Source organism: Sebastes fasciatus, chromosome 20 (genome assembly GCF_043250625.1).
Source record: "Sebastes fasciatus isolate fSebFas1 chromosome 20, fSebFas1.pri, whole genome shotgun sequence".
Taxonomy (NCBI): Eukaryota; Metazoa; Chordata; class Actinopteri; order Perciformes; family Sebastidae; genus Sebastes; species Sebastes fasciatus.
The window spans coordinates 7,332,364-7,354,776 of record NC_133814.1 but is presented as its reverse complement, the minus strand read 5'-3'; the positions used below and the strand labels follow the sequence as shown (position 1 = coordinate 7,354,776).

At 39.4% G+C, this 22,413-nt stretch overlaps 3 protein-coding genes and 1 non-coding gene across 4 annotated transcripts in view; 2 read left to right on the top strand and 2 right to left on the bottom strand.

Moving 5' to 3' along the window:
- LOC141758888 (sulfotransferase 2B1-like) overlaps positions 1-22,413 on the top strand; it is a 326,098-nt gene that overhangs the window by 245,621 nt on the left and 58,064 nt on the right. The window lies entirely within an intron of this gene.
- On the top strand, positions 76-148 carry trnar-ccu (transfer RNA arginine (anticodon CCU)). Its single transcript has one exon. It is a non-coding gene; the product is annotated as a tRNA-Arg (tRNA).
- Positions 2,096-12,405, bottom strand: LOC141758113 (uncharacterized). The gene is made up of 7 exons (XM_074619223.1): positions 12,219-12,405; positions 10,461-10,663; positions 7,308-7,409; positions 7,074-7,169; positions 6,832-6,942; positions 6,384-6,510; positions 2,096-5,135 (listed from the first exon to the last, which is right to left on the bottom strand). The coding sequence occupies exons 1-7, from the start codon at positions 12,235-12,237 to the stop codon at positions 3,112-3,114; spliced, it is 2,682 nt and encodes an 893-aa protein (XP_074475324.1). The 5' UTR covers positions 12,238-12,405; the 3' UTR covers positions 2,096-3,111.
- On the bottom strand, positions 14,163-20,349 carry LOC141758285 (uncharacterized). The gene is made up of 7 exons (XM_074619513.1): positions 20,191-20,349; positions 18,308-18,510; positions 18,106-18,207; positions 17,884-17,979; positions 16,941-17,051; positions 16,706-16,829; positions 14,163-16,365 (listed from the first exon to the last, which is right to left on the bottom strand). Exons 1-7 carry the CDS (start codon positions 20,210-20,212, stop codon positions 14,423-14,425), a joined length of 2,601 nt encoding a protein of 866 aa, XP_074475614.1. The 5' UTR covers positions 20,213-20,349; the 3' UTR covers positions 14,163-14,422.

Below are 22,413 nucleotides of genomic sequence, written 5' to 3'. Positions count from 1 at the left end.
TCTGAATATAAGCATGTGTTTGGAAAAGGTGTTAGACAATATTTAATGAACTACTCCCCCCCACAGTAATACGTAGCCCCAGTGGCCTAATGGATAAGGCACTGGCCTCCTAAGCCAGGGATTGTGGGTTCGAGTCCCATCTGGGGTGAACTGTTTTTTAATGGTTTCAGTTAATTGGATGCACTGAGTCTTTAGTTATTCAAAGCTGCTGAATGTGATGTAATAATAGGGGGGAAATAAAGCAATGTCCACAGACAGACTCAGGAAATCCTTTGTCCCCCCGAGCCATCAAACTGTACAACACCTCTCTAGGGAGCGGGTCGGGGGGGGACAAGGGAGGACGGTCTGCAGGACAGATAATAATGCACACTGCACTTTCATAGACTAAGCTACTGGAGTCACCCTGCACTATACTCATTTTTAACAGTCTCTTCTGCACTATATTCACTCTTTTTAATAATCGTGTATCACAGCTGTTAACCTGCGCTATATTCCTTTTTAACAGTTTTCTTCATCTCCTTGTATTTTTATATCTGGTATATTTTTTTTGTACTTTGTACTTTGCACTACTAACTTTTTTACTGCCTTTTTACTAACATGTTTTGCACTATGGAACTGTGATGCTGGAAACTTTAATTTCCCTCGGGATCAAAAAAGTTTCTATCTATCTATTACCACAATTAATTTGTACTCGTATCATTAATACAAGTATTTGGAAAGTATACGGTTAATTAGGAAATTAATTTATTTCTCATTTAATCATTTATTTGATGCTGCAATGTAACTTTACAAAACCTTTAATGTGCCCCCCGATTCTCAAGGCATTGGTACCATTAAATAAGTTGAAAAACAATCAACTGAATGTTTCGAACTGTGGTACACTATAGTTTTGTGATTAAAGCAGCAGTGGGTAAAATTGGAGCAAATCGTCTGTTATTTTTTTTCCTGTCTGAAAACAAGTGAATTTTTTTTTTTTCTATATTACTTTATTTTTTTGCCTCTGTATGAAAACAGGTGAGAAAAAAAAAATATATTTTTAGGCTGATTTTTCTAAGTTCTTGCAGGAACCATATGAGCACTGGAGGACACAGAAGCACATGATTTCAGGATATAATGACCATTTTATAAAAAAAACTTTTTTCTTAAATCATATTTGCTCCATTTCTACCTCCTGCTGCTTTAATACTATATGGCTATATTTTTAGACCAAATCCCATTATTATACTTCATATAATGTGAAACCGTATCCGTTTGGTGATTACTATATTCTATTAGGAGTGGGAATGTGACGTCACCAACAGCAAGCCCGCCATTTTTGGAGGATAAAGGCTGAGAGTGCCATCCGCTGGCTGTTTACTGCAAGTGTCGAAGGACAACACCAAACACTGCACAGTGAATAAGCGGAATTGTAGTTATATATAGTATACAGTCAGACACAAAGGTAGGCTAACGTTATGGGTTTCATTTTGCAAGATGTCAGTAGATTAAATATGCAGTATTAGCCGATGTATTGCTAGTATTCCGTTTGCATAACATTAGCTATCTTATCTTTGTCCGGATGATTGTGTAGTTGGCATTTGGCTTGTAGCTCTTAATGTCATGTAATTTACCAATTTGTAAATTGGACATTGGCCTCTAAAGATATACATATTTTGAACTGCTGACAGTTAAAACACATCAGTGACTGTAATGGGTAGCAAACTGTCAAGGTCCTCCTAATTCGTAAGGATTGTTATCATTAACTAACTTTTTGTAATACAGTATATGGCCCTTTTTCCTGTCAACTTCTCTTTATATGGGTATTTGTCTTTCGCACGTACTTTATATATTTCTGATGATGAACGATTGACCGGTGACAGATAGTGACAGTCTACTGTAGCTCCGTACGCTACCCTCCAAAAATGGCAGCTCGTGCCAGAATGCTCCGCAATTCCCATTCCCTATAGGAACATCCTTTGAATGCTCCCTTCCTGCATTAAATCAAGCCCAAATTCTGTAAAAAAAAAAAAATCAACAAGAAACTATGTGCAAGCAACTTATAATGAAAAATCCTATGAATGACCTCACTCCTGAGCAAATCAAATGACACTTGGAATGAAATGTTCAATTTATTCAAGAAAAAGAAATCGATTCCCAAAGGAATCAAGGATTATAGCATTTATACATACAAATCTTATGTAGAACTACAGCAAACATTTCTGTAAAAAATACAAAGTTACATTTTTTTTATAATGCACTATACAATTAAACAGTTCCCAACGATCCGGAGCTGTGACAGCCACAGAGACAGCAATGTGGCTGACATTTTAAGGAAAAACGTCCTTCAACTGGAAAAACCTAGTTTTTAATTCCTCATCTCAGTCACACTGCTGAAGGGTCCTTGAGCAAGGTCAAATCCTCAACTGATCCTCAAGTTCTGGTCTACATCAGATGCTGACCTCTGAGGCTACATCAACACTAATATGTTTTCGTTTTAAAATGAAAACGATCTCCGTCCAGATGAGCATTTTTAGGGCCGTTTCAGAATTTCTCTCCGTCCATACTACCAAGCCTGAAAGCGCATATCACATGACCATTCACATACACTGGGCATGCGCGTACCGGTGTTAATCGGAAGCAGCGCAGTTAGTTCTTCATTTGCAGAAAATGCTACGCAGGAAGTAAAGCAATGGGGAAAAGTGCTTAGACCTACGACGAGGTGGAGCTGTTACTTAAAGTAACACATGCGTATAAGGCGTTCAACACGGCGGAAAACACAACAGATGCCGTTTGTTTTCTTTCGGAAAAGGTTCACGTGATGGGGCGTGACAAAGGGAAGGACACGTTATAAATTGTCTACTTCATTGTTTTTAAAAAGGTCTTTGTTTCCGCCTGTCCAGACTAAAACACAACCCTGGATTTTTATTACTAAAATGGGGTGAGTAGTGTTTTCAAACATCTCCGTTTTAAGTGCTCAAAAACGCTGGAGTAGTATGGACGCTAGGCCTAAACGTTGCAAAAGTTATGCGTTTTAAAGCAAAAATGTATTAGTGTGGATGTAACCTGAGCTCCTTCAATAGGGGAACGTTAAACAGAACCTCCCTATGTGAATTAGTTTCATGTTAACATTAACTACGCATGAACAAGTCTCCTATGTCGTTTTAAGCCGTGCAAGCTTGAAAAGCCCTTGCTACATATTGTACAAACATATGGTCTCTCTCCTGTGTGGGTTCGCATGTGCAAGGTAAGAAAGCACGACTGGACAAAACCCTTTTCACAGATGTTGCACTTAAATGGTCGCTCCCCAGTATGGTATCTCCTGTGGATCTTTAGTTCTGCAGAAGATCTGAAAGACTTGTCGCAGTCGTCGCACTTGAACGGCCTTTCGCCCGTGTGGATCAAAGTGTGCCTCACCAGAGCGTCCTTGCCGAAGAATCCCTTTCCGCAGAACTCACATGGGAACCGCAGCCCTTTGTGGTGGAAATTATCGTGTTTCAGAAGGCACCTTCTGGAAGTGAATGTCTTCCCACACTGGGCGCAGGTGAAGGTCGGCGCGGGTTTCTCTGTCACGGGCTCGCCGGAGTGATGCACGCGCTCCACGTGCCTCGTCAGTGTGACGCCGTGACGGAATTTCTTGCCGCACTCCCAGCAGAGGAACGGATACGCTTTGGTGTGTTTTTTCTGGTGCTCCAAAAGGTCAGAGTACGACCTGAACCTTTTGGTGCAGTTCGTGCACTGAAACGGTTGGTAACCGGTGTGTTTCCACTCGTGTCTGATGAAGCGCTTCAAGCTGGCGAAGGTTGTGAGGCAGTGGGTGCAGGTGTAAGGCTCGGTGGGGTTGTGGGCGTCGATGTAGTGCTTGTGAAGGGCCTTGAACACGGGGAAGTTCTCCTCACACCGGTTGCACTGAAATGGCGTGTGGGATTCTTTGTGCATCGCCAATGCCTCCGAGTCGCGTACCAGTTTCATGCACACCTCGCAGTAGAGCGGGTTGTGAGTTTGTTTGTGGGAATCCAATGTTGATTTGTACCTGAACGCCTTGTCGCATTCGTTGCACCTGAAACAATGCTTGACATCGTCGGGCTGCTCGGGGTCCACCTGTTGCTCGTTGTAGCAAATGTTTCGTAAATGGAACCTAAAAGTTTGTCGGCACTTGAACTCGACGCTGCAGTGAGGACAGTAGAACGGGCCTTCTAGCAGGCTTTTGTCTCCTTCGGGGCTTTTGTCTCCTGATTCGAGGCCCTGCGCTGCGTTGTCTGACGGCTGCTCTTCACCCGTTGCCTCACCAGGTACCCCGCTAGAGGACTGCTCGCCCTCGTCTGCGGCAGTCTCTTGCACCTTTGCTTTCCTGCCAGGCCTGCCTTTTGTCTGATTTGGACATCGGTGTTGCTGCAGGTAACGCAAGCTCTTATAAAACCTTTTACACGTGGGACAAGAAAAGGGCAGCTCCTCTGAGTGTCGAACCATGTGACGCTCTAAGAACTTGGCGCGAGTCACCACCTTGCCGCACACTTTGCACGTTCTCTCGTCCAAGTCGTTGCTTTTGGTAGAACTTTGGGATCCAGCAAGCTTTTTAGAGCTGCTGTTAGTAGCATTACTGCCCTTTCCCGATTTCCTCCACTGTGACAGGTAGCGTGTCATCTTGAGTCCGCGGTTCTTTCGCACCGGTCTCTCCCACGACGCTTCAAAATCCGGATCGTCTTGTTTGTCCCTCCTTCTGCTTCGCAAATCGTAGTCTTCGTCTACGGGTCGTTTCTTTTTCCTCCCGCGTCTGTTTGGCTTCTTCTGCGCACCGTCGAGCACGGTCACGTGACCGTCCTCCCCGATGATCAGCGTTCCGGGTTGGTCGTAATTGTGGTCGTCTGCCATTTCACTCTCGCTGGCCTCGGTGCCTTCGACGGGATCTGTAACCACCACAGTGTCCGTTTCTGCTTTCACCTCGCTGCCGAGGCCAAACCACTCGGTTTGCGCGCACTCTTCGGAGTTCCCGGTTCCCTCCGCGTACACCTCTTTGTTTTCAGATTCCACCTCCATCTCTGTGCAGACTGTGTACATGAGCCCGCTCTCTGCTTCCGCTTGTTCGCCGACGATCACAACTCTTTCCACGGGAGGGAGACACAGCGCTGACAAGATGCCGCTGTCAACAATGTAAGAGTCTGAAAAGAGGAGATTACAGGAATTGAGTCAGTTTTATTTGTCATTTTAACAGATTAAAAAGGCACTATATAACATGTTCAGAACATAGACTGTATATAAAGATGTACAACATGACAGCTCCCCAAAAGTGAAGCCAAAATATCTCGATCGCCCCCTGGTGGCTGGCTGCAGTATAGGCCATTAAAACCACCTCCTCCATGTTAACAGAGGGGACACAAATGTAGTTCTTATCATGGTGATGTATGTTCAAGTGTTCATTTTTCAGTTAAGTTTGGTTTAATTAGTTATTTGACGCTATAAAAAGGGGTTGAGACGTAATGATTGACAGCTGTCATCGATGGCTTTGTCCAAAATCTTATACTGTGCACTACGTACCCGACATGTGTATACTATCGTTCAACATACTTTTGTGTGTACAGTAGTATGTATCTTTTCAGACGCACTAAGCAGTAACTTGTGGTCACTTCCCGGGAGCCTCCTTGCCGGTCGTAAACATGTAACCATGGTAACCCGTGCCAACCTCATGTGACCAAAACGACGGTTTGTGGAAATCAAAGTCTGAACTAATTTAAAATATATATTACGCCTAGCTAAGTGAAATCTTAAACTAACAGTGCTTTACTGACGTTACAGAGCTGTGCGTCAATGTATGTTATAAACGCTGTCGTCACTCCCGCATTGCGGGATATTTATGCCGGCGTAGTGAATGTTGCATACTTTAATATTTCACAAGAAATAGTATTCAATTCATGTACTATTGGTTTCATACATATTAAAAAAATCTCACATACTGTTTTAGCGTACTAAAAAGCATATTAGTATGGAATTTCTGACAACTATAGACACAGCCGGAGGCTCGGGAATTGTACGAGAGAGGAGATCTTTAAGTTTTAATAACCGTCACGAGTCTGTAATAGAACATGTGTCAATTTGATCGTAAGTGTAGTTTTAGAGATATTATGTGTCTTTCTAGCAAAAAAGCGACCGTGGTGCTTACGTAGCAGCTAGGTGGCTCACGCTAGCAAGCTGTGGCCGTGCTGAGCTCGTGATTGGCTCAGGCGGGTGTGTGGGTATATTAATGCTTGCATATAATATTCCAGTGAATATTAAATGAAAATGTTGCTACTGAAACCAGAAAAGCTTAGCTGAATGAAAAACAATTGGTTTAAGGTATGTTACTGTGCACACAAAGCATTGAGTATCTATAATGTCCTGTGAAGAGCTCATTGAAAATCTGAGAAGCTCACCGATGTCATCTAATTGGCCGAGGTCTTTCTGAGTGTCCAACAAGTTTTTGAGCTCCTGAGGTTGAGCGAAAGTCTCCATGCTTTCATGCAGAATGGAGGAGGCAGAGATGTTGAGCAGAGATGCAATCTGACAAAGACAAAATGAAAACTAATGTGAGGCAACATCCTTTCAAAATATTGGGTCAAGTTCCTTTTTTTTCCCAAAAACATATGAAGCAAGTCGACATTTTTTAAGAGATTTCCAACACTGCAATGAAAGCCTACATTATAAGTTAAATAAAAACAGACTTTGACCGTCACAAGCACTGACAGTCTTGATGCAAAAAAAAAAAGCATCAAACCAAATTAAAATGCTCCTCTGTGAAGCAAAATGTCAGTGTTTAGTGTAGGAATTTAAAGCACAGAAGGGGAAATACACTGAGTGTGATAACCTATTTTTGAAGTCTACCTGTTGGAGAGATTGGGCGGGAAGAAGCTTTTCAAGCCTGGACAGAAACAGCCACATCAATGTCTGGATTGCTTTGTCAAACGAAGGGCCAAAGTCTGCTGGGAAAACATCCTGGAACATAAAGGAATTCATAAATGTAAAATATCTGAGCAGTTCATACAAACCATGACTTCTCAAATATAGGGGAAACAGGAGCGCGTATAATTTATCTAAACAAAAAAAGGTATACAAACAAAACTTACATGGAAGAAGATTCTTCTCTCCTCAGGATCTCTCAGCAGATTTTGGACAAGGCCCATGAAATGTAAGTCGGAGACTTCTTGTTCTGCATTACCGCTCTGCAATAAAAGATGGTTTAAATGGCAGATGAAACACCAACACTAAAAGCAAGCACTTTAGGACTACACATCAAACAAATGTAAAAACCCATCCACACAAAAAAAGCGACTTCGCGTTGACTACGGGTTTAGACTCACCTCCGCATTCCACAGAGTTCTGAGGTTCTGCATTCGGTCGAGATGTGGCTGAATAACTAGGAGGTCGGCAGTCTCCTCACAGCGACACAGCTCCAGGATCAGCTACAATCAAGAGGACAGCAGCGATAATGAACAAGTGATTCTGATGAAAACATGCAGTCCAGAGCTGCACATCTGCCTGCTGTTCTGTTTCCATTCACACCGCATCTAAAATAACCACCATTTCTCTGATTAATGAACCTGTCACACTGACTGGAAACGTTTTACATACAACTCTCAGTCTCAGTGCTTTAGTTATATACAGTATAGTAGTGTCTTTCCTCAAAGTCAAGCAAAACAGTGGATCTGTTATAAACCTCCTGATTGACATCTTAAGACAGCAAGACTTGTTTCAGAATTACAGTGACCACACTTCTAGCCTTCCATGCAAGAAAGCAAAGGCTGGATTGGCTCTGGATACAGTCCTAACAGGGTAATGCAACACAAAGGCCCTGTTCAGACCTGGCATTAACATGCGTCCTTGGTGGTCCGATCACAAGTGGACAGCTATAAGTACAGGTGTGAACACACTCGAGACACATTGAGATCCGATCGCTCAGACCACATTCAGAGGTGGTCACATTCTTTAGCAGTGTGTACGTGAATGTGTCCTGGGCAACATTAAGGACCGCCTACTCAACTGACGTTCCGCTTGGATCTGTGGCCTCTCACTACACTCCTCATGTGAATACACAGGCAGACGTGAGCGCTTGTCTGCATCGCAGCATGGAAACAGCATCTCTGCTCTACTGTATCCTGTCGATACCACTGTATTTCATTACAATATATCTTATCTATAGGCTACATACTGTATCTACAGACTACCAGACTAGGCACGCAAACTGCATTCTTATCATACTGTTGGAGATGTGTCAGTGTTTTTGTTCCGGTGCTTTGCACAGAGCTGACACCTGCTCGCCTGCTTTCTCTCATCCCCAGCTCTGAGCTCTGCACCCCGCTGTTGTCTGGCAAAGGCAGCAGTGCCGGCGGCACGGAGGTCCCCCGAGGAGCGCCGGTACAATAACCTTTTATTTTAATGTTAATAAAATGTACCCTTATTCACGAATATGTAGGATATTACTACTGACATTCATGTAATATTACGTCGCAACATTTGCTGCATTAGCCATGTTGTTTTATGTGTTTATCTGCATTTAGAGCGTGGAAGTGAGATCCGATCATAAGTGGCCACTCAAGACGCATGTGGAGACGCATGTTAATGCCAGGTCTGAACAGGGCCAAAGGCAACATGAGCTGTAAAAACAACTAACACTGTTAGTTGTATTATTATTATTATTACAGGGGTTGATTATTTAGAAAAGGCATTTCTACTGTTTTAATAGCAACTAGGGCTGTCAAAGTTAACACATTAACGCAAATTAAAGCTAAAGTGAAGATACTGGCATCATATGAAACTAGAAAAAACCTAAAGAAGCCATTGGTGCCAACCATGTCATACTAGCTCGTTGCGAAAGAGGTCAAATAACGCTGCAAAGTTATGCTAAATTTTGGCAAGGAAAAACTATCATGGACATTTTCAAAGGGGTCCTTTGACCTCTGACCTCAAGATATGTGAACGAAAATGGGTTCTATTTACAGACATGCCCACTTTATGATAATAAAATCCGATTTGGGGCAAGTCATAGTCAAGTCAGCACACTGACAGCTGTTGTCGTTTGGGCTTGAGTTTGTCATGTTATGATTTGAGCATATTTTTTATGCTAAATGCAGTACCTGTGAGGGTTTCTGGACAATATTTGTCATTGTTCTGTGTTGTTAATTGATTTCCAATAATAAATATATACATACATTTGCATAAAGCAGCATATTTGCCCACTCCCATGTTGATAAGAGTATTAAATATTTGATAAATCTCCCTTTAAGGTACATTTTGAACAGATAGAAAATGTGTGTTTAATTTGCAATTAATTGTGATTAACTATTATAACTGATTGACAGCCCTCATAGCAACAAAAAAAACTCAAAAAGGAGACAGTACAAAGAGAATGCCTTTTGGTTGTGCACAGATGCAGAGTATGGATGAGAATGAGAGCCAGCCAGTTTGATGATCTTCAAAAACTATTAAAAACTCTTCTGTTCCATCCATCATGTAGTAAGCCATCACACTGATATAGCAATATTCACCTGTAGTAAAGCATGTAAAGAAATCTGCTAAATGTTCTGTCTGAAGGCCTGCTCACACTGCAGGCATAAAAGCCCAATGAACAGACACATTGCATGTCACACTGTGCGAGATGGGTCTAATAGAATCTTGGTCACGATCAGTTATACACAGTACAATATTAACTTGAGGCCGTCGATGGCGCCAATTGCTGCATCACTGAGATGAATGCGTGGTGAATCGTAGTGCTACAATGTCAACAGAACAAAGTATATGAGTGCAGAGGCACGTCATTAATCGGTGCTACTCTTATGTAGTGACAATAAGGGGTGGCAGTGGCTCAGTCCGTAGGAACTTGGCTTGGTACGGACGTACTGTGGATTGGTAGCTGGAGAGGTGCCAGTTCACCTCCTGGGCACTGAGGTGCCCTTGAGCAATATAGTAGCTGTCCACAACTCCTAATACTAGGATGGGTTAAACGCAGAGGCTAAATTTCACTATGTGCTGTGTACAATATGTGTTTATCTGTATAATACAATGTGTGAAAACAAAAGCTGATTTACATTTCTTTTACATTTTAATAACAGAACAATAACCAAGCTTTGGCCATAGTGCGGACACTCGTGTGCCCCCTAAACTTAATACAAAAATGGCGAAATGCCACGCCAACAGGTGTATTCTGATTGGTTGGTTTGTAGATAAGCAGAAGCTGATTAACTTGCATGATAAAAATGTTCACCAGTCTAAATATGAGTATATCTCTATGTCTTTGATCTTAAAAATACTTTTCACATTGTAGATATTTCAAATCAATTTTATTTTATTTCATAGAATTTTCCTACATAAATTGATTCAAGTGTGTTTTTGTTGGTACCATAATGTTTACGTACTGCCTTACCTGCCAGTTGCTGCACCCATGCCCTATTATCCCCACAAAAATCAACTTATTCGTATTTGGTTAATTTTTCAAAACAACTTCAACTCGTCCTCACCCGTGCTCTGAGACCCAAAATGAGTTCGGCCCGCTGCTTCGTGGAGAGAAGCTGAGGAACCAGCTCCGTAACCATGAACACAAACTCCTCGAGCAGCCCATAATCCAACACAATTTTCTGCTCCACCGTCTGCCAGATGGCTGCAGAGACCAGCCGGATCGGTGGGATTAGGAGACGCAGAGCGGAGAGGGGAAGGGAGGGACCTGCAGGGAAACAGGGGGAAAATGTTTTAAAAGATGACACAGCACCGCTCTCCCATTAGACTCCTTTTGTAGATCGAGAGTACACTATTTTATGCAAGATAGCGTGGATTCCCCATGCCATTTCTGGACAGATATGTTGCTGCTTATATTTGCAAATGTAATTTTTGTGACAAGTGAAAAAATTAAGATCTTCATTGGTGATTCCTACATTCTCCAGTTGTAAAAATCTGTAGATATTACACCGAATAAAATGTTTTTTTTTTATCATTTCAGTCAACCAAAATGTGCGTCATCTACGGCCTGGTTCCTTATCCTCTAACTTTGCTCAACCTCAGCAGCTCAATAGGCTAGCTATGGATTCTAAATTAAAAAAAAAAGAAAAGTCTCGGAGGTAAAATAGAGAATTTAATAGTGCTTTGAAAGATTCGACAACAAAAAAAAGTAATTGAAAGACATTTCCAGAACAAGCACATTGGATTTGCTTAAAAGCCAGCAGCGGCTTCCAGCCAAATGTCCCGAGATGTTTCTTCAATGTCCTGCCACTCATTTGCACCTGTGCCCTCACTGCATTAGACTTAATAGGCTGTGTTACCTTCATCACAATGCTTAAATGTTTTGCGGCTCCAGACAGATGTTTTTTAAATGTGGGCCTAAAAAGGCTCTTTTGACCGTAAAGGTTGCTGACCCCCTGGATCTAGAGTCTTGGTCGATTATTGGAGCCAACAAACAGTTAGTTATGTCATTGTAAAAACAAAATTGTGGGTCTCAGGTGATGTTAAAGTAAGAACTTCGGTTTTCTTTGGGGAACTGACATTAAATACACCATAACCAGTGACACACACATACACTTTAAATGTATTTACAAACACCCACCATACTTGTTTCAGGGTTGTCGGACTTTATTTTGAAATCAGCACAGACAATTAACTTAGCTAAATACTTCAAAATAAAATAATAGAGTCTGTGCGAGTTTCCTTATACTGATCTTATACTGCACTAGAGCTTTTACTCTTGTGTGTTATACTCTATTTTAGCTTCTATCATAGCTTTTATTTTCTAATCTTTAATGTTTTTATAACTGTTTTAATTATATCTTAATGTTCTTTTGCACTTTGTCGCAATGTTCTTGTATGTTTATGTAAAGCACTTTGAATTGCCCTGTTGCTGAAATGTGCTATACAAATAAAGCTGCCTTGCCTTTCCTGCAGCTAGACACTTAACTCCGCTAAATCCTTCAAAATAAGATAATAAATGAAGTGCGAGTTTCCTGCAGCTAGTGGTAGCTAGCGTTAGCTCAGCTAGCGTTAGCACGGATACAGAAACTGCCAATTCATGTATGTAATGTCATTCAGCTAGCTACCAGGCTCCACCGGTGAGCGAAGGTATATCAGTGGCAGACTAAAGTCAGTTTAAACGCGTTATGTGGTGAGTTATCTAACAATAAACACACTTATATCCGGACAGAGTTAGCAGTGCTATTCCCGCGCGCGGGCTGCGCTGCGGCCTAGCTACACAAACGTTCCTGTTTCCATGGTTTTATAGAGTTTATACTCACTAGAGACATCACCGTCCATCCTGTCTCTTCACCGCAGGTACATTACACTCAGACAGAAGGATGTCCGTCGCTCGGCCGAAGCCAAACTCAGTATGTTCTCGGTAGTTTTGAGTTCAGGAGACCGGAGGAGTCACAGCAGAAGAGCTTTGTGCGTCAGTCAACGGTTGCCTCTAGCGTCCCGTCCGGAACAACAATCCGACGAGACACACAGCGGGGTCTGAGAAGTTCCGCATCGTCCTATTTGGGGTGTTTCTCTCTCTCTTTCTCCATCTATTCATCACACTCACATAATGTGTATCTGCACTTGTTTATTCCCACACTGGCTAAGAGTTGGATTTAATTATCTTATTGAATACAATTACACATCCTTCGTGTATTTGTTCATAAATCAAGCAACTTACAAGTCTAGCTTTAGTCTAGTGGTAAATATATATATATATAGTTAATATATGTGTGTATATATATATACATATATGTATATATAAATATATATGTATGTATATATATATATATATGTATGTATACATACATACATATATATATATAGAAAGAATTCTTAAAATAATTTGTAATATTTGTATATGTATAGACATATATATATATAAACGTATATATATATATACGTATATGTATATATAAATATATATGTATGTATATATATATATGTATACATACATATATGTATATATAGAAAGAATTGTCTTAAAATAATTTGTAATATTTGTATATACACATGTATAGACATATATATATACATAAACATATATTATACGTATATGTATATATACAAATATCTCAAACTATTTCAACACAATTCTTTCTATATATATACATATATATGTATGTATATATACATATACTAAACTAAATTGTGTTAAAATATACCGTATATATATATGTATATATATACATAAATATATATATATATAAATAAATGACAAGGTTGCAAATCCTGATAACCCAATGTTCATCAGCTATATATATATATATATATTGCAAGTCCTGATTACCCAATGTTCATCGGCTATATATATATACATACATATATATATACAGATATACACATATATAGAAAGAATTGTTAAAATAATTTGTGATATTTGTATATATAAATATACACACATAATTTATATATATACTGTATATATACAGTATATTTGAACACACAATTCTTTAGTTTTAGGCCATCTCCTGTTTTATGCATTAGGTATATGGCTGATAAGGTTAATACAAATGTCCGAATAATGACAACTACTTTTAGTTACATTTATCCTTATGTGACATATGAAGTTTTGGCAATATTTTTGAGAAATGCATATAGTTCCCGTTGAAGTATCCACCACACCTTTTTTCATATTTTATTTTTTTTTGCAACATTGTGGATGTATTTAAAATGATGGTTTACAAACAAATAGTTAGAAATGAACTACAAATACAAAACAAACTCAGTTTTTGAAGACAGCTTGCTTGCATTCTTTTCATTTGCTGTTTTCAATTTGATATTGAAGTACATTTTCTGGTCAACGCTGTCAAATAACACAAATTACAGTCAACATGACTGCATGTTGTGCAGATTTTTTTATATCAGTTTCCAATGTCAAAAACAGAAAACAATACTCCACAGACGTGTTCTGTGACGATCAGATTTGACTGAGCTAATGCTTAAAAGAGTATTGTATCGATTTAGCATTATACTTCTATAACTTCGTTCATTACACTTCTTTAACTTTTCATTACACTTCTATAACTTTATTCATTACACCTCTATAACTTCGTTTGTTTTAATTATAAAAATCGATGCAGCAGAACCAAAGATGTAATGCTCATCTCTGCATGAGACTAGAGCCTCAAGCAGAGATCAGCATTACTCACCTGAATCTTTGACCGAACTGTTGGGGGTCAAGTTGCATTGTGGGTAATGTAGGTGCCATGTTATAACAAGGAAGAAGAATGTGTGGACAATATCTCTGGTTCTGCTGCATCAATTTTGATCTTTCTTTTTTCTTTAAACTGTCCATCATGAGTCTGACAATGTTATAGGAGTGCACTGCTAATTCAGTGGAGTGCTCCTTTAATGCAGTTTTACACATGTATGAAGGCAGTCACTGGTTCGGCTAGGTGCAGTCTTGCAGCCAGTGCTTTGAGTAACTATTACTTCTAAACACAAAACTGTTTGTTTAACAGAGCGTTCCTACCATGCGGGGTTAATGGGTTACAAATGTATGTACAAGTTTCTTGTGTCTCTGCATGCTGTAGCGCTTGGGGAAAGACTTGCCGCAGAAATGGCAAACAAACGGCTTCTCTCCTGAGTGCACTTTAGCGTGTGTGTTGAGATAACACATCTTTATAAAGCCCTTTCCACAGACGTCACATTTATATGGTCTCTCTGTGGTGTGGTGTACAAGGACATGCCTCTTCACTTCAGAAGTCGACCTGAAGTTCTTGTTGCATTCAGGCTCGGTGCATTGGAAAGGTCTCTCTCCCGTGTGGATTAATTTATGCCTAGCGATTGATGACGCAGAAACCATCTTCCCACAGTCCGGGCACGGGTGACGGAACAATTCGTTCAAGTGTTTGGTCCTCTGGTGCTTCTTCAGGGCTCCTTTCTCTTTGAAGGATTTCTCACACTCGGTGCATGTGTGCTTCTTCTCATTTCGAGTCTCGCTGTGGATGAAGTTCAAGTGGCGCAACAGATTGGACCTCTGGGAGAAGGTCTTGCCGCACTCCGCGCACAGGTGGGGCTTTTCTCTCGTGTGGACTCTTTCGTGGGAGATGAGATCGCCGTCGGTTTTGAATCTTAAGCAGCACTTGGTGCACTGGAACGGTAGGTGACCCGTGTGTCTCCATTCGTGCGCGATAAGAATGCGCAGCTTGGACACGACTTTGGGACAGTAGTTGCATTTAAACGGCCGTCTGATTTTGTGGATGTTTTCGTAATGCCGGAGCAACGGCTTAAAGAGAGTGAACGTCTCCTCACAGCGGTTACACTGAAACACGGTGTGAGAAGCCTTGTGCCTTGCCAACGTCTCCGCGTCTCGCAGCACCTTCCTGCACACGCTGCAGTAGAGTTCATTGTGGGTCAGCTTGTGCCCATCCAGTGAGACTTTGCACCTGAACGCCTCTTCGCATTCATCGCATTTGTAAAGGCTCTTGGTTTCGTCCGGCTTCTGCGGATCTACCTGTTGCTGACCGTGCTCGTAGCAGGTTCTGTTCAAGTGCTGCCTAAAAGACGAGTAGAGTTTAAACCTGCTGTCGCATCGAGGGCAGGCGTAGTCGCCGGTGGGGAAGTGGGTTTTCATGTGAGTTCTCAGGGTTGCGTTCACGGGCTCATTACAGATAACACACCGGACTTTCTGACTCTTTTTTGGAGGGCTGGCTTTGTCGGAGATGCCCTGCTTTTTGCGGGTAGACGATACCTTTTTACGACCCATGACGGAGGGGTCCTCATTTGTCAATGAATCACCTTCACTAGAACTACTGACAGGAGTCACAAAGGGAGACTCGTCACCTGAGTAGTTAGACCATGAATCAGCTATGCTACTATTAGCAGTCTTATGGGAAGAGTTCTCATCAGAGTAGTAAGACCACGAGTCTTCACTGCAATTATCGACAGGAGTCATATATGAGTCGTCGTCTTTGCTGAAGCTGCTTGGCTCCTCGTTGTCAGAGACGTGTATAAGAGCCCTCTTGGACGGTTTTGTTCTCCTGGAAGCTGATTTGGAGGCTGGGAGAGCTTTTTCACAAAGACCTCTTTTCTCTTCCGACAGAATCTTTTTCATCCTCTGGCCTCTGTTCCGTCTCACAGGTCTGGACAGCAAAGACGGCGGCACGTCCAGTCTTTTTAGCTGAACGCGGCATTGTTTCAAAGGGCGAGGGGCATCCTCCACTTGGCCTGCATTTTCTTCCCGTCTTGTAATATCTCCCAAAACCACCTCTGTTCCATTTTCCCCAGGGGTCCGTTTATTTTCATCAACTGTCGTCCGATCTTCTGTGGTTGTGTCCTGAGACAATGTTAAAGATGCCTCCTCCAAATCTGATGTACATGATGGCGCATTATCCAAGATGTTGGATGGTTTATCGGTCTCAGTTCTTTCTACAGAGGGAAGTTTGAGAGCTGAAATAATGCAGGTGCCATCCAAAGAGCCATCTGGAAAGAGAGAAAACATTGCAATAAAATGGTGATAAAGACTAAACATCCAAAACAGGCACTGCAACGGAGGAGATGGAAACAGACGGGCAGAAGAACATGTTAGCCTTATGCGCTGCACTGCAAAACACATACTAAACACTACACCTATTGCCCTGATAAAGGCCTCATGACTGAAGGCGTGTCATTTTAAAGCATCTCTCTCCCCCTTTAGGGGCACCGGGTGTCTAATAATGCATCCTAGAGCTGAAACGATTAGTCCATTAATTGATTAGTCGATCGACAGAAAAACAATCGGCAACTATTTTGATAATAAAATCATAGTTTCACTCAGACTTGCCATTGTGATCCAGTTGGCTGAGGTCTTTATGATACTGCAGCAGGGTTTTGAGCTCCTCAGGTCGAGACACAGACTCCATACATTCCTCCAGAACTGAGGACACATCACCAGACATGGAGGCAACCTGGAGAAAATGAAAAGGAAAGAAAAAATTTAAAAACAGAGAGATTCAGAGCTAGCTCACAGCAACAGCATCACGACCTTGTATTTATTTGTATGTCTGTTCTTTATGTACCTGTTGGAAGGTTTGAAGAGGAAGGAACTGTTCAAGTCTGGACAGAAACATCCACATCAAGGTGTGAAGTGCGTCATCATATGTGGGACCAAACTCTTCAGGGAAAACTTTCTGAAAGACGTGACATGTATTACATTTAGTTAAACAAAAACTGGAAAACACTTGAAACTACAATGACGGAAGTCATTAAAGAATAAGAAATACAAGATTTCAGACAAAGATACAAGATGCAAGGGAAGTCAATATAGAGACACAGAGTATACATTCATTCAATATACTAGGGATGCACCGATCCGACTTTATCAGTCCCGATACCAATACCTGGGCTTATTGGGTATCGGCCAATACAGAGTACCGATTTGATAACAGTGTTTAATTAATAAATTGTATGCCTCACTGCGTGGATGTGACTGGGATCATTCTTTTATGTGTAAAGCAACATCAGGTTTTACTTAAACAATGCTTTCCTAACTTTGAAAAAGCAAAATGTAACAAATAAATGCATAAATATACATTTACTGATTTGCATTAAAATAATAACTTGGTAAAAAATCTTTAAAATTAACAGGAATTACAATTCAAGTGTAATTCTTTCTAATGCAGCAACAAATTGGTCAAAACTTAAACAGGAAATGAAATCCCTGTTTATAATGTATATAGTATATAAACATAGAATTTAATTGAATAGATCGGCCCGATTGTCACTGATACCCGATCCAGCTATTTGAGTCAGTATCAGCCCAATATCCGATCTGGTATCGGTATCGGTGCATCCCTACAATATACCGTACTATACAGAGTTACCTTAGGTATACATTATTGTCATGCGTGGACAGTAATGCACACTCAAAGCAAGGCTCACTCCTAGGATACTGTTGGTTTCAGCTCTTCATTTTTATTTGTTATAAACAGAACAAATTCGAAGTGCGACAATAACACTGACCTGAAAGAAGTGTTCCCTTTCGTCAGGATTTTCCAGCAAGTTCTTTACCAGATCCACAAATTTGGAGTGTGGCGCTTCCATACTTGCAGCACCAGCCTGCATAACATGCCATGAACATTAAAGGGGACATATCATGCTCATTTTCATGTTTCATATTTGTATTTTGGGTTTTTACTATTATTTCTTACAAAATAATTAAAAGTAACAACACTTTAAACTCACCTCCATTACCCACGCCTCGATGAGCATTTGCACTCTGTCCAGATGTGGCTGAATAAGCTCACGGTCAGTGGTCGCTTCACACTGACATAACTCCAGAATCAGCTGAAACCACAAAGCAACAGTGTTTCAAAACCCCAAATTCACGCTAGTTACTACATGTATAATTATTAGCGGTTAATAACGGACTACTGCTCCTCCTCACCCGTGCTCTGAGGCCCAGGATAAGTTGGGCCCTCTGGTGAGTGGTGAGTAGCTCTGGAACGGCGCCTGTAACCATGGATACGAACTCTTCAAGCATCCCATAATCAGACACAACTTTCTGCTGGACAGTCTGCCAGATCGCTGCTGAGACCAGTCGGATTGGTGGGACAAGGAGTCGCAGAGTGGAGAGGGGAAGAGAGCCACCTGAACATAAAGAGCAGTGGGTTATCTCAACACAAGGGTCGTCTTGATTTACTGTCACTTCATCTTACTTGTGCATGTTGTTTTGTTTTGGGTTTTCTTTTTAGTTCTGAACTTGGCAGCATTAATAAATACATCATCAGCCCAGAGGACAGCAGATGCCCAAAGTGTGAGTGTGTGGACTGCTAGAATTAGGCTGAGTATATTTACTGATCATACGCTCTGCTACTGCCAATCAGTTTGCTGCTCCCTCACTACGAAGGGGGCACCGGCTACCGCTCCACAAAGTCACAACTGTTTGCTGTCCCGGCTCCACAACGATGGAACAAACTCCCCCACTGACATCAGGACAGCAGAAACTACACATCTTCCATTGCAGACTGAAAGCACATCTATACCACCTGCCCTCCATCCAGGATTTATTAAATCAGTCAAACACTGTCAATAACACTGTAATACCAAACATCCACTGTTTTCATTATAGGTTATACTTTTACAGTTTTTAATGCACCAAAGTTATTTAATATTATATATATATATATATATATACATATATTAAATATGTACATATCATCTGTCAGTCAATATAAATTCTACACGCTGTATATACAGTATATAGAAATGTAGATACTGTACACAATCATCCAGTCCATATATATCCATTCAGTATTTATTTCTTTGCACTATTTGTATTGTTTACAACTTACAGAACCACTTGACTTGTATAGAAGTTTTATTTTTATTTTATTGTTTGTCATTAGTGTTATATATTTGTATTTATATATAGAACACCAATGACCAACAATAAAGGTAAAGACAGATGTTACGTATAAGTGTGTGAAAAAATATATATAAATATATATACGTATAAGTGTGTGAAAAATAGGTAGAAATATATATATAAATATACATATATTTTTTAAATATATTTTTATAATTTATATATATATATATATATATATTTATATATATATATATATATATATCTACATATATATATTACACCAATGACCAACAATAAAGGTAAAGACAGATGTTACGTATAAGTGTGTGAAAATGAGATATATATAATATATATATATATTATATATATAGAACACCAATGACCAACAATAAAGGTAAAGACAGATGTTACGTATAAAATTAGGCATATATATATATATAACTATTTTTCACACACTTGTAAGTAACATCTGTCTTTACCCTTATTTGTCCTTGTTTTAGCTGTTATGTCTATTTTAGTGTACAATGCTAGCAATGCATACATCCTTGTATGTGTGAACACATACTGAGCCAATAAGGGTGATTGTGAATCTGTTCAGACTGCACACTGCTGCTCATTTTGAGTGGTTGATTTCCGGTTAGAATGTTGTTTAGCAGACATCATACTGATGTTTACATGCGCGGGAAAACATTATAGGCCACATTAGCAATATGGAGTTAGGAAATATCACTGTAAATTAAGCTACGGCGTGTTCTCCTCTCCATTTGACATCACGGGTCAACAGAAACACGAGGTTTAAGGCTAAACAATGCTTCCTTCATATGAATATCTGCGCGGCAACCGACAGCTAGCTAAGTTAGCTCAGCTAGCTAACGTACAGCTAACATTAGCTCTAAGTGAAACTCACAGTGTTTCCATCGGTACAACATTACATTGTGAATAGTTATAATCACAATTACCCTTTGAAATACTAGTTTCCATGGCGTGTGTCCACAGCAGCCAGGTGTAGATGTTCTGGGTCAGCGGGAGTTGTTAGAGGAGTCGAGGCGGGCGGTTAGAGAGATAACGCTACATCTGATCGACGGCTGGTCCGACGGTGTTTTTGGTCCGGGTTGCCCTTGTCGACAGTTCCCAGCCAGCTCGAGTCATGTTAAACTCGTACGTGTGTCTCTCATTTATTCTGGTCCGGGAAATTTACATGTGAATTGTGGAAAGATGTCAGTAATTTTATACTTATACTTTCTCAGATTTTGCACTGTACTATAGAAATATTATATTTGGTTGCTATGATTACAGTGACAAAGACAGTAATGCATTTTTTCTTATTAATTTAATTTTAATTCTCGCGAAGTTCCACATTCACAAGTTTAAATTTACCCAAAGAAGCTTAATTTATTTTTATTTATGAAAGAAATGGATCTTTATCTGTCAACAATTTCTTCCTCACAAAACAAAAAAGCAATGAAAACAATGAATGTATGCAATATCTTTAACGTTATTTATTTTTTTATTGTGTTTTTTTTATGTTGGTTTTGTTTAATTTCTGTTGTCCTTTTATGTTTGTCGCAGCTCTTTGTTTATGTTTTCGCTATGCTTCTTTTGTATGTAAATGTTTTTAATGTTTTCTGCTGTTACTATGTATACTGTCATTTTGAAATAATAAAAAAAAAAAACTCGATTGTTTGTTCCAATCCGCGTAATTCTGTATTATATATATATATATATATTTATGAAGCCTCGACCAACGCACTTCAGCGTCTAATCACAAACAATATGTTATAATATCACTGGTAACCAACAGTATATGATTTTTAATCTGTGTTTCATAATGATGGAAGGAGTACATAATGTGCGGAACCTTTAACATTCAAATGTATGTTTATGGTCGAGCTTGAATGGAACGTGCACTTATATATAGAACCTGTCCCGACCTGATAGACCCCCATAGAAATAAAATATTATAGAATATATTTTTTCTACATCTACAGTAAGTCGTCCACAGAAATTAATATACATATTGTATTTTTAAATTTCATATTTTATTATCTTTTATATTTTTGATATTTATATTGCTTATTATATCAATATATATATCTATATTAATATAGATATATATCAATATATATAAATATATATTATATTGATTATATATATAGATATAGATATATATCTATATCTATATATTTGATTATTGTATTAATACAGTATGATCTTTTCATTAGCACCTATGGGATTGTATCAATCCAATTTCGTTGTACTACACAATGACAATAAAGGACTTGAATCTTGAATAAATAAGTAATTATGGAATGAATAGTTGTATGGATTAATTGTGTAAAATATAAAAAATTAAGCAATAATCAGTGAAATTATTTAAAAAAAATTATTAAAACTCAACTCATTCTTATACACCGTAATTTCATCATTCCTCTTTTCATAATAACAGTTTTATAGGGGTTAATTTTTATGTGCATTTGCAATGAGTCTTTTATTTCATGTCACTTTTTATGCTACTAATGCAACTCTCCAGCAAGCAAATTTAACAACAGCTACCAGATTTAGCCAGTTAGCTCATCTGATCAAATAGACGCAAAATCTAATAAATATCCCAATCTGGTCTATAAAAAGTTTTTTTTTTTTTTTTTTTTTTAAAACGGCATTTTGAGATGAAAAAATCTCATATGAAATCCAAAATGATATCCAATAAAACAGTTTTTTTATGAAAATTAATGATGAAATAACATTTGATATGATTGATAATTTCTTATATTACTTCATGAATATATTCTACAAAATGTGTTCATAGTTATTTATTTCGTAATGTCTTATGTATTTAATATTGAACACTTTGAAATTAATCAGAAATTAATGACAACTGCATGTTGTATGATCTACAAATAATGAGATAAAGATTTACAAACTTTTACAAACTCCTGTACTTTCTGAAAGTACAGGAACTTTCGGGTGGAGTTTGCAGGGATAACCGTCGCTGATTGGTGAAACACACGCAGCACCGCTGCTTCAACTTGTATACCGCTTCATTCATAACCCAAGGAAGTACTCTAGTATCGATTTGGGACCGTTTTAGAAGACGAGGGGAGAGCATTTCTCTGGGTTTGATAACATTAAAAGTAAAGTTAGGCTCTGCTATCGGCTTCCGAAAGTTATTTTTTTTTAGTATT